Source organism: Hordeum vulgare, chromosome 6H (genome assembly GCF_904849725.1).
Source record: "Hordeum vulgare subsp. vulgare chromosome 6H, MorexV3_pseudomolecules_assembly, whole genome shotgun sequence".
NCBI classification, from domain to species: domain Eukaryota; kingdom Viridiplantae; phylum Streptophyta; class Magnoliopsida; order Poales; family Poaceae; genus Hordeum; species Hordeum vulgare.
This window is the reverse complement of record NC_058523.1, coordinates 191,271,068-191,283,041: the sequence shown is the minus strand read 5'-3', so window position 1 is coordinate 191,283,041 and position 11,974 is coordinate 191,271,068. Positions and strand designations below refer to the sequence as shown.

General features: G+C 49.5%; 1 protein-coding gene across 1 annotated transcript; it reads left to right on the top strand.

Moving 5' to 3' along the window:
* Positions 1 to 9,417: 9,417 nt before the first annotated feature.
* LOC123402376 (syntaxin-124-like) lies at positions 9,418 to 11,012 on the top strand. The gene is made up of 2 exons (XM_045096294.1): positions 9,418 to 10,235; positions 10,313 to 11,012. The coding sequence occupies exons 1-2, from the start codon at positions 9,804 to 9,806 to the stop codon at positions 10,799 to 10,801; spliced, it is 921 nt and encodes a 306-aa protein (XP_044952229.1). The 5' UTR covers positions 9,418 to 9,803; the 3' UTR covers positions 10,802 to 11,012.
* Positions 11,013 to 11,974: the final 962 nt, after the last annotated feature.

The window sequence follows — 11,974 nt, the reverse complement described above, 5'->3', positions numbered from 1 at the left end:
GAACTATTGGGCCATGGTCAGAGCATGCAACAGTATCATTGCTGACTTGGGCATTGGGAAAAAGAGAATTCCGTCCAGCATCTGTTACTGCCCTATCCAGCCTCAGCCTTGTCTAAGTTCCTCCCGATACCTTCTTCTCAAAAGTCCACATCCTCCCTTTGTAGCCCATATCAACAAGACCACATATGTCCAGTGCGTCTCTAAAGCTTTCCGTTTGCCCTTGCACTCTATGATTCACACCTTCATGTTCAATGTGCGAGAGAACTTCATTAAAGTCACCAATTGCCACCCATGGGAGACTAGATGCACCCGCAATAGATGTCAAACTATTCCACGTCTTGTACTGCTCCACAACCTGGGCTCCCCATAAACGCATGTTAACCTCCATGGAGATGGCCCAAGTTCCATAATGTTAGTATCAATATGATATCTCGAATAACTTGTAACTTCCAACTTTATTGCACCATTCCTATAGATTACAATACCTCCGCTCCTCCCCGAGCTACTCACAGTGAAAGATCTATCATATCCAAGAGTTTTAGCTAGAATCTCGGCACGTGAACTTTGTATGAAAATTAACTTTCACAAAAGTGAGCTTTTCTGCTTTGGGGATGCACAAGCTGAACAAGCCACGTATTACCAACTTTTTGGATGTGTGGGTGGCACGCTACCATTTTCATATTTAGGTATCCCCATTCATCACCGAAAGTTGACCATAAAGGAGTGGAGATGTATCGAGGATCGTTTTGAGAAGAAGCTAAGTTGCTGGAAGGGCAAGCTTTTATCCTACGGAGGATGTTTAGTTCTTGTCAACTCAGTGTTGACAAGTATGCCAATGTTTCTCTTATCCTTTTTCCTAGTGCCTGTTGGGGTGCGGAAAAGGTTGGATTTTTATCGATCTCGATTTTTCTGGCAGAGCGATGAGGTCAAGACTAAATATAGACTTGCTAGATGGGATATTATTTGTAGACCAAAGGATCAGGGGGGTTTGGGAATTGAAAATCTCGAGGTCAAGAACAGATGTCTGCTTAGCAAGTGGTTATTCAGATTGTCTGTCGAATCACAAGGGATGTGGGGTCAAATTCTAAAGAGCAAATATCTACAGCACAAAACCCTAGCCCAAGTCACTGCGCGACCAGTGATTCCCCTTTTTGGAAGGATCTAATGAGGACAAAGGCTGCTTTCTTCAACAGAACTAGATTCGTCGTTGGTAACGATGAAAGTACTAGATTTTGGGAAGATACTTGGTTAGGACCGCAACCTTTGGCTCTACAGTATCCGCAACTTTATCATATTGCACAACGAAAACAGACTTCCGTTGCGGCAGTACTGCGGCATACTCCTCTTAATATCCAATTTCGCAGAGCCTTGATCGGAAATAGATGGGTTAGTTGGTTACATCTAGTCAGAAGACTGATGGATATTTCCCTGTTTGATTTTCCAGACAGCATTCGTTGGAGGCTGACCACCAATGGTATTTTTTTAGTGAAATCAATGTACGACCATATTATTGATACGTCGTCCATTCCAAAGTCCATGCATATTTGGAAGGTCAAGGTTCCCCTTAAGATAAAAATCTTCATGTGGTTTGTTCACAAGGGAGTTGTTTTAACTAGGGATAACTTGGCTAAAAGAAACTGGAAAGGAAATAAAAGATGTAGCTTCTGTCAAACGAATGAGTCGATTAAACACCTCTTTCTGGATTGCCCTATGGCGAAATTAGTATGGCGCTCACTACAAATTGCTTTTAACATTACCCCACCTACTAGCATTCGCATGTTATTTGGGACGTGGCTAAACGGGGTTAATGTACTTTATGCCAAACTAATTCGGGTTGGAACTTGTGCCTTGTTGTGGGCGATATGGAACTGCAGAAATGATCTAGTTTTTAACAGATTACATCACATTAACTTTTTGCAGGTCATCTTCAGGGCTACCGGATTGATCCACACGTGGTCCTTACTCACTCCTGTGGAAACCAGGGAGCCTTTGGTTACTGGGTGTGTCCGATGGGAGATGGTAGCTCAGGTTATCTTCAACCGATATGGATGGCGGCATGCTAATAGGATTGGTCCTTAGCCCAGCTTATCTGTGGGTTGTAGTCGGCTTTTCGGTGGTCTGATCGCCGTGTAATTTCGTTTGTCTTGTTTTTCTCTTTTCTCAGACTACTTTGTAGTTTTGTCTCAGACCATTTTGCGTTATCAATAAAATTGCTGCATGCATCACTCGATGCAGAGGCCGGGGCAACGCCTCCTTTTCGAAAAAAAATAACACGGCCAGGGCAAATTTTGCCGTGAGGTCACAGACTTCTCGAACTGTCACGCGGTTGCCCAAGCCGCGGAAGTTCCAGCATAGCGGATTCATTGCGTGCGATAGCACCCCTCGAGGGAACCCGCCGATGATGCACTTGTCATATCCTGATCCTCCACCTCATTGTTCTTGCCCATACTATCTACTAGTGGTCCAGCCAACACCGACAGTTTTCCCTTTTTCGGCCTTTTATTTTCTTTCCTTGTTGATACATATATAGGTGGTAGTGGGGGAACTGGGCAAGGCTCCCCCTACTACAACAACTAGTTGATGTTCCACCTCGGTTCCCGACATGCTTGAAAAAACTGTAATGTTCTCGAGAGAAGGTCTCTTGTTGGACAAAAGGTTGAGGTCCCACACCCCCACTACCATTGGATCCTTTTATTGGAACCGATCTTCTGTCCTCTCGTCATCTCCCTCTGACTGCATGGGAGGTGCTTGCTGCTGTGGCACATTGAAGCGCCAGCTTTGATTAGGGTTATAGGGCTCCCGACCTCTACCTCGCCCCCCATTCGTGGTCCTCCCCAGCCTCTTGGAGCGGCATTGCTTTCGCGTCCCGCTGATCTTAGACGGATATTATTAGCAAAGAGAAAGTCACCCCACTCAAAGGTGGATTCATCATGTACACCATCCCCACACTCCTCATGCCAATGGCCAAACTCGCCGCAATTGTAACAGAAGGTGGGCATCTTCTCATACTTAACTTGGTACCTAACCCTCTCATCACCTTTTTTACCCGTAACAAACCGCTTAATCTTAGCATTGATGTCTATCTTAACCTTGACCCTGACAAATTCTCTGAAGAAACCTACAAGTAGCTTCACTGGATCTCTTCCACCTCACCGATATGCGACGCCAAACCTCTGAGTGCCGATTCTATGAGGAATTTTTTTGGTAGACAGTGGGTCTGAGCCCAGACCGATAGCTTGTCGAGCTGGAACATTTCAGGGTTCTTGAAACCATCATATTCTTCCAAGATCACTACTTGATCTCCAAATATCCAAGGCCCCTCAAGCATAGCTTACTTCCAATCCCTCGGGCACCCGAACTGAGCCGTGAAGAGATTCTATTTTATCCTCCTCCATGCCATAGGTTTTGCAGGGTTCGAGGCCGCTCGGATGTCACCGTATAAAGCGTTAGGGCTGAAAGATTTTGGCATATGAACACGAGTGATCGTCAGCCACTTGACCGGCTCCAGCAGGTTTGGAAGCTCCTCCTCCCACACAAAATTGTCTTCCTCCTCCTCGTGTAGGGTAAGGCGTGCAAGAGTTCTTCTGAAGTCTCCCTGCCGGACTTGTTTTGCGATCCCGAGCTAGCAGCCATCATGACCGGCCTGATCTTGCCGTCACACACCCTCCCTTTTCGACCCAAAAAACGCTGCCCCTAGACCAGGACCCGTGAGAGATAACAAAGACCCCCTTGAACAACCGTGGAAACGAGAGTAGGCGCAAGCGTAGGGTTTGGAGGACGAAAAACACGAATTCCGACGGGAGTCACCGGAAGAGATAGAAACCCTAGGTCCATGCCTAGGGAAGACTTTTAGCAACAATACAAAAATTATTGAAGCTGACAGATAAAATGGGAAAAAGATAAGAAGGAAAGGATACAATTGGGCTGGACATGTCGCGTGGCATGCTCGCGTTGCTAGCGAGGCGACCGACCCAAGTTTAGGCAGGCTCGCCGGCTGCAAACGTTTTTCTTTCTAATAACTTATTTTATAGAAAATAGTGTTTGGGTTAGAAGAAATGTTGAACCGGACTATCACATACGTACTTGTTTGGAGATGGAATTTCTATCTTCGTTTTCCTCTCGTGAGCTGGTGGTCTTCCAAAGCTGGGGAACTTTCCCCAAATCAGCTCGGGAAATGCAATACTTCATTGCTTTTTGTGTCGGTTTTTCATATTTTATTTAGGGGAACGCTACGCATCCGTCGGATGATTTTTAAAAATTATCCGTCACCTAGCTAGCCGTCGGATGGCGATCTAACGCCCTGCATCCCCGCCGCATGGTTCTGAAACGACGCTCGAGTTGCGGAAACTTTCGCTTTGTTGCAAGAAATAAACTTTGGATCTGTTAATTCCTGAAACAACGGTCGAGTTTCAGAAACAATTTGCTTGTTGCAGGATTTTTTTCTTCGTTTTTGCGAGAGAATTTTTTGCAACAAAGGTCATGTTTCAGGAATTTTTTGCAACAAAGGTCAAGTTGCAGAACCACTACCTAGCGAGCAGGGAACTCTTGGCGGCGGGGCGGCCGGCGAGCTCTAGGCAGCGGGGCGGCCGGCGAGCTCTTGGCGGCGGGGCGGGGCGGCCGGCGAGCTCTAGGCGGCGGGGCGAAGGGGCTGCCGGCGGGAGCGGCTAGCAGCAGTGTGCATTGGGCCGCCAGCGTCGGAGGCGAGCGGCTGGCGTCGCGGGCGGTGGGGGTAGGGAAGGGCCGGCCGGCGTCGTGGTGGAGGGACTGCGACGGGAGCGGCCGACGTCGGGGGCGAGCGGCTGCGTCGTCGCCCTCCCAGATCCGGTAGCCGCCGCCTCCTTGCAGCGAGCGCGAGCGTGCCCAGCTTCAGAACCGTTTCCTGAAACAATGCTCCAGTTTCAGGAAACGGTCTCGCTAGGTCTCTGCTCCGTTGGCGCGCGGATACGATCTGGGCTGTCGGTTGAAACAAGATCAATGGCCGAGGAAGCGGTGGATAGATTGCTCGGATCAACCGGCGGAAGATAAGAATTTTCCTTTTATTTATGCATATTATTTGTAAATACAATTATTATCCTATGAAAAACGTTACCTTCCAGCCGTCTGATCTGCTCTCGTGTCCAACGCTTCCTTTGCTCGCCACGTGGTCATATGGGTGGTGAGTTAAATCGGAAGGAGCAAGAGGGACACGTCCTGATGAGCATGCTACGTGCTATGGATTGCTGAGGATACTCACACATGGTGTTTTTTCTTTTGCAACAAAGACTCCGTTGCAATAGCTATGAAGAGCGACGGATACAGTTGCTGGATGCATATACTTGTTTTTTTGTAAAATATTTCCGTAATAAGGATCATGTTGTAAAATGTTTTTTACAACATTAACTCTGTAGCAAGGTTTCTACAACATGATAATTACTGCAAAGATGTTTCTGCAATGTTGGCTCTATATGCCTCTGTTGCAATGGAAAACGACATATTCGGCCGCTCGATGGACCGAGATCTGACGGCTCGCGGGATGATAGATCTTCTAAAAAGATTCATCGACCGTTGCGTAGCAACTACTTTTCCAATCCTCAACAACTCACTATCTCTTATCCTTTCTGGACCAGCCATGATATTCTACAGGTATTTATGCAATATGATCCTTTTTATAGAAAAATTTCTATAACAAACTTTGTTGTAAAAAATATTTTATAATTAACTCTATTACAAAAAATATATATAATTGTTTCCACAACACAATATTTGTTGCAGAAAATATTCTATAACAAACTTTGTTGCAAAAAAATTACAAAGGTGTTTCCGCAACCCGATCTTTGTTGCAGAAAATATTCTATAACAAACTTTGTTGCAAAAAAAATCTACAAACATTTTTGCAATATGATCTCTGTTACAAAATATTCTATAACATAATCTATGTTGCACAAGGTAATATGCGTGTCAGCCACTTGATGATGTCACATCTTGCGGATAGCGACCCGACCGATCGATGCATAGCAGTCGAGACAAAATAGTTGTTTCTGCAACAAATTCATTATTGCAGAAAATGAGTGGGGAAGAGGACACGCGAGACGTGGTAGGAGATCAATTAGGCGGCTGCGTGTGCGTAGATCTAACCGTCATTGAGGTGGTGGATGTATAGCACATGTCCATCGATGGACGCGTAGCAGTCCCCTTATTCTATGGGACTGCTATGCATCCAGCAACCGACATGTGTTATACGTACGCCATCTCGATGGCCGTTGGATCTGTGGGATGTCGTTCAATTAATATTCTGACACGCTCCATTTGTTCCCTAATTCCTGAAACAATGTTCGTGTTGCAGAAAGAACTACTTTTTCTCGGCTCCGACAGACCTGTGCCCAACGTCATCTTGAACATATGTATGGAAGAAACAACGACCATGTTACAGAAATATTTTCTAAAACAACAATCGCGTTACAGAAACAACGACCACGTTGTAAAAAATAAACTGCTTTTTCCGGACCCTCGGACATCGTTAAATCAACGGATAAGGAGCCGGTGGGACGGTCGCACGGACCGACCGATAGGAGTAAGCGTTTTCCTTATTCTATTAAAAAAGGATGGACGTGACAACACACGCCATCATGGATCTACAACCTCTATTCCAAAATACTAGTAGAACGTCTCTGCTACAATGCATGTGAATGCATCAAATAAATAATTTTGAAAGTTTAAATTTAAACTGCGAAAAAAGATTTGGACGGACCCTAAGAGTAATTCCAACGGGCCGACCCAAACGGACAACGTTTTTATTCGTTTGGGTCGTCCGCCGGCCTGTCCGTATCCTTTTTTTAAATGGGTCAGCACATGCACCCAACGAGAAACAAGTAGGCAGCAACACTGTGGTATTAACATAATAGAAGAGAGGTGGATGGGGGTGGACCAACCAATTAAATAAGAAGATATAGGTGGATGATTGGCTGTGTGACAAGTAGGTGAGACCGGTCACATGCGGACACAGAAAGAACGCGTGTGCGTCCCCTTCACGTTCGCGCCGACGCATTTCAGTCTCAAAATTAAGCCAGAAATGAGTCGACGCGGACGCAAAACGAACGCATTTTGATAATGGGTCTGTGTGTTGGGCCATCAATTTTGTTCCGGACGGCGGAAGAAATGGATCGCTCTGTTGGGTTGCTTAGGCCAACTCCACCGCGCGACCCCAGACGGACGTCCGTTTTGCTCGGATTCTGTCCGTTTGGATAGGGTGATGGGGTCGTGTCCGGACCTGTTCTGGGATGCGGTGGCCGTGCGCCCAGCGCGCGGCCGCATCCTTTTGCCCCATCCTGTACGTCAAGGCCTAAAATGCCCTATTTTCGTATCAAAACAAGTTTGCACATCAACCCTATCGAAATTGTCTCTAAATAAAATAGTTTTACAACCAAATCAAAATTGTCTTGAATGAACATAAAATGAATGAATACATCTATTGGTTGCCAATATGATCCCACATGTGCTCAACCAAGTCATTTTGAAGATCCAAATGAGTGTGCCAATCACGCAGCTCACGACGGAACTGGACAAATTGTTGAAACGTGGCTGGTTCTTGATGCAGGGGCTCAACATTTTCGCCTTGATAATAAAATCATTGGTCGAAGATACTGTCATCACGCTCATCCTCGACGATCATGTTGTGCATGATCACCCAAGCAGTCATCACCTCCCAAAGCTTCCTTTCATCCCATGACAGCGCAGGGTTTCGAACGATACCCCATCGGGATTGAAGCACACCAAAAGCACGTTCCACATCCTTTCTAGCACTCTTGCATTTGGGCAAATTTCTTTCTCTTCTCATCTTGGGGGTTCGAGATTGTCTTCACAAAAGTTGACCACTGAGGATATATACCATCAGCTAGATAGTATCCCTTGTTGTAATGGTGGTCGTTGATCTCAAAGTTGACAGGTGGGGAGTGGCCTTCTGCAAGCCTTGCGAAGACTGGAGAACGCTGCAGCACGTTGATATCATTATGAGAACCTGCCATGTTGAAGAAAGAATGCCATATCCAAAGATCATGCGAAGCCACTGCTTCTAATATGACAGTGCACGCTTTGACATGCCCCTTGTACTGGCCTTCTAAGCAAATGGACAGTTCTTTCACTCCCAGTGCATACAATCTATCCTGCCAAGCATGCCTGGAAAGCCTCTAGCTGCGTTGGTCGCCAACAATTTGTCTGTATCAGCGGCAGTTGGCTGCCTCAAGTACTTAGGGCCAAACACCTCGATCACAGCCTGGCAGAACTTGTACATTGACATCAGACATGTTGTCTCACTCATACGCACATACTCATCCACCAGATCGCCTGGAATTCCATATGCAAGCATGCGGATGGCCGCGGTGCATTTCTGATAAGAGGAGAATCCTAGCTTGCCAAGGGCATCCGTCTTGCACTCGAAGTATGGGTCATGAGCAACCATTCCCTCTCGGATACGATTGAACACATGCCTTGCCATACGAAAACGACGACGGAATTTATCCGGCTTGAAGAGCGGTGTGTTCGCAAAGTAATCGACATAGAGCAGGGCCTGACCTTTCTCCCTGTTGCGGTTTAGGTTGGGAGCACGGCCAGAGAGTGACCCCCTGTACCGAGGAAGCTGACGTTGAATGTGGTCGTGAACCACCACTGCAGCCACCACAAGATCTTCATCATCCGACGACGAATCGTTCGATGAATAAATGAAGTGATGAAAGGAAAACTCATCAGCACTGTCCATACCTTTGCGGGCAAAGTGTCGAACACCTTGCGGTCGTGATGGCAAAGAGGCCGCGATGATCACCTCGATGTAGGGGTGGTTGGCGGCCGGCTACTGGCCGCTCTGGAGCACTCGTCGGAAGCTGCGGTGGCCGCCGTGGGTACGTCGCCTGCGGTCGTATCCACTCCGCCGCCGGCTACGACGGCGACGGCCAAACCTCCTCCGATCGACGCCTAAACTACGGCGAAAGCGCGGCCGTGGTGGTGGCCATGTCGAGGCGTGGTTTGCTATGGACGACCGGGGGCTGAAGTGGCCGGAGAATAGCGGTGGCGCCGTCGGCGGGGCGGGGCGGGAGAGGGGGTGGAGGCGTTGGAATTTCTGGGAATACTTGTGACTTGTGTCTCCGACACGCGGGCCACGGGCGGACAAGGGCGTGCGGCGAGCGCGTCCGCGCGACGTCCATTTCCCCCAAACTCGACGCAAGTTTGGATCGAAGATGGGTCGAAAACAGACGAAATCCGGACATTTATCTATTTGGGTCCGCACGTTGGGCCGCGTCCGTTCTACCCTAAACACACGCAATCAGACATGATGGGGTCGGCGCGGTGGAGTTGGCCTTAAAAAAAAGATTTGGACTCGACCCCACCGTGCGAGACATCCAGCCGTGCATGCCACACGCTGCCCTTGTCCCCGCGTTCCCCCCACCACCAAGTCAATCCGGACCGAAACCAGACGGACTTGTACCTCCGCACGTCCATTTCCATTCCCTTGGATGCCAGAAAGGCCGTGTTCTTCTCCCCCCGCCAATTGGCACCCTTCACTCCCTCCCTCCTCTCCTCATCTCTCGTTGCCACAGCTCCTGGATCTGTAGTGCTGTGATACGTTTGTCGCTGCATTAGTTGGTGTCACGATCGATGGAGGAATTAAGAAGGCCATAAGCCGGCGGCGCCATTGTTCCCCTGTCTGTCCCCTATAGCTAGCTAGCGCCTAGCGGAGTAGTTTGGTTTCTCGCCACACCGCCTCTGCTCTTGGCTCTTGCTCCTCCCGGCTGCGGGCTGCTCAGCGGTCAGCGATCTCTGCTTGGTGTTCCGAGATGAACGACCTCTTCTCGTCGAGCTCGTTCAAGAAGTATGCCGACCTGAAGGAGCAGGTGGCGCTGGACGAGATGGAGGCCGGCGGCGAGGGCACCAACCTGGACAAGTTCTTCGAGGACGTGGAGGGCGTCAAGGAGGACATCCGCGGCCTCGAGGCCATCTACCGGCGGCTGCAGTCGGTGAACGAGGAGAGCAAGACCGCACACGACGCCCGCGCCGTCAAGTCCCTCCGCGCCCGCATGGACGGCGACGTCGAGCAGGTCCTCCGCCGCGCTAAGGTCGTCAAGGCCAAGCTCGAGGCCCTCGACCGCGCCAACGCCGCCAGCCGTAAGCTCCCCGGCTGCGGTGCCGGCTCCTCCACCGACCGCACCCGCTCCTCCGTCGTCTCCGGCCTCGGCAACAAGCTCAAGGACCTCATGGACGACTTCCAGGTAAACATTGAGGTTCATTCATTCATTGCCTCCCCCCGCGCGGGTCAGACTCAGCCACCTGACTGGAGAGAGCGCAGGGCCTTCGGACGCGGATGGCGGCGGAGTACAAGGAGACGGTAGCGCGGCGGTACTACACGGTGACGGGGGAGACGGCGGAGGAGAGCACGATCGAGGCGCTCATCTCGTCGGGGGAGAGCGAGACGTTCCTGCAGAAGGCGATCCAGCGGGACCAAGGGCGCGGGGAGGTGATGGCCACGGTGTCGGAGATCCAGGAGCGGCACGACGCCGTCAAGGACATCGAGCGCAGCCTGCTGGAGCTGCACCAGGTGTTCCTGGACATGGCGGCGCTGGTGGAGGCGCAGGGCCACCAACTCAACAACATCGAGACCCACGTCGCGCGCGCCAGCTCCTTCGTGGTCAGGGGCACCGTGGAGCTCGAGTCCGCGCGCGTCTACCAGAAGAGCAGCCGCAAGTGGGCCTGCATCGCCGTCGTCGCCGGCGCCGTGCTCGTGCTCGTCATCGTGCTCCCGATACTCGTCAACCTCAAGCTCTTGAGCGGCAGATAGATGCACTGCAGCATGACGCGCGGTGAATCTCTTCTTGCGCGCGCGCTGCATGTTTCTTGATGTGTTGTCTGGTTCCTCTGGATCGAGATGGAGATTCTTTATCATAGATAGCCTTTTGATCTAGAAAAGAAAAGAAACTTGTCATAGATCAGATCAGAAGCGTTACTTTATAATGTTTATCATCTGCATATCAAATATTTAAATTCCCTCTTGAGCGGGTTGTGGAAGAAGTATGGCCGGCCGGCATGATTCACTAGGGCGATCGAGGGTGACAACGTGCAGGTCATGCTGCGTTCATGACCTCAATTTCATTCTTGAATCTAACTATCTAGGGACAGCTTCCTTCACGAATACAGTAGTACTACTACAAGAAAGCACGTTGGTCTGGAGTAGACCCCGACTATTCTCAAGGTTCTAGAGACAAATGTTCCTTCTTCGGAAGGCAACCCGAATCTTTCTGTTTGTTCAAAAAAAAAAAAACACGAATCTTTCTGCTTAACTAAACAGATCGGTTAAGCTGCATTTCGAACTTGCACATGGAAGCACCAGTGGTCTAGTGGTAGAATAGTACCCTGCCACGGTACAGACCCGGGTTCGATTCCTATGTCTAGCTTGCAAGACCCCTTTCTTGGTCAAAATTAACAAAAGTGACCTCTTGGGAAAAGAACTTACAAAATGACCCCTCGAGGAAAATATTTCACTTTTGTGTTGTGCCCGACACCTAGGCAGGCGCCACACTACACTATGTGACGCATAGTCGTTCGGCGCCCTTTTGTGTTGTGCCCGACACCTAGGCAGGCGCCACACTACACTATGTGACGCATAGTCGTTCGGCGCCACACCTCCGACCACCTGGCAGGGAGGGCCCACCCCCAGGCCGTGTGACGCCATTGACTTAACTGGCCACGGGCCAGCCCTCCTCCCCATTCCCCTCCCTCATTCAAACAGAAACATCAACGGCGGCGGCTGTCTCTCTTCGAATCCCTAATCCCCTCCCCCATCTCCTTCAGATCTGGTGATTTCTTCCTTGGATTGATCCCCCAAGGTAATCTTCTCCCCCATCCCTTCCGTTTCCCATCCTTCTATCCAAGTGTAATAGGTTTTTGTTGAGTAGATTGATTTGAGTAGGTTCTTAGGATTTGACTAGTTAGGATATGAGTTCTTAGGATTTGA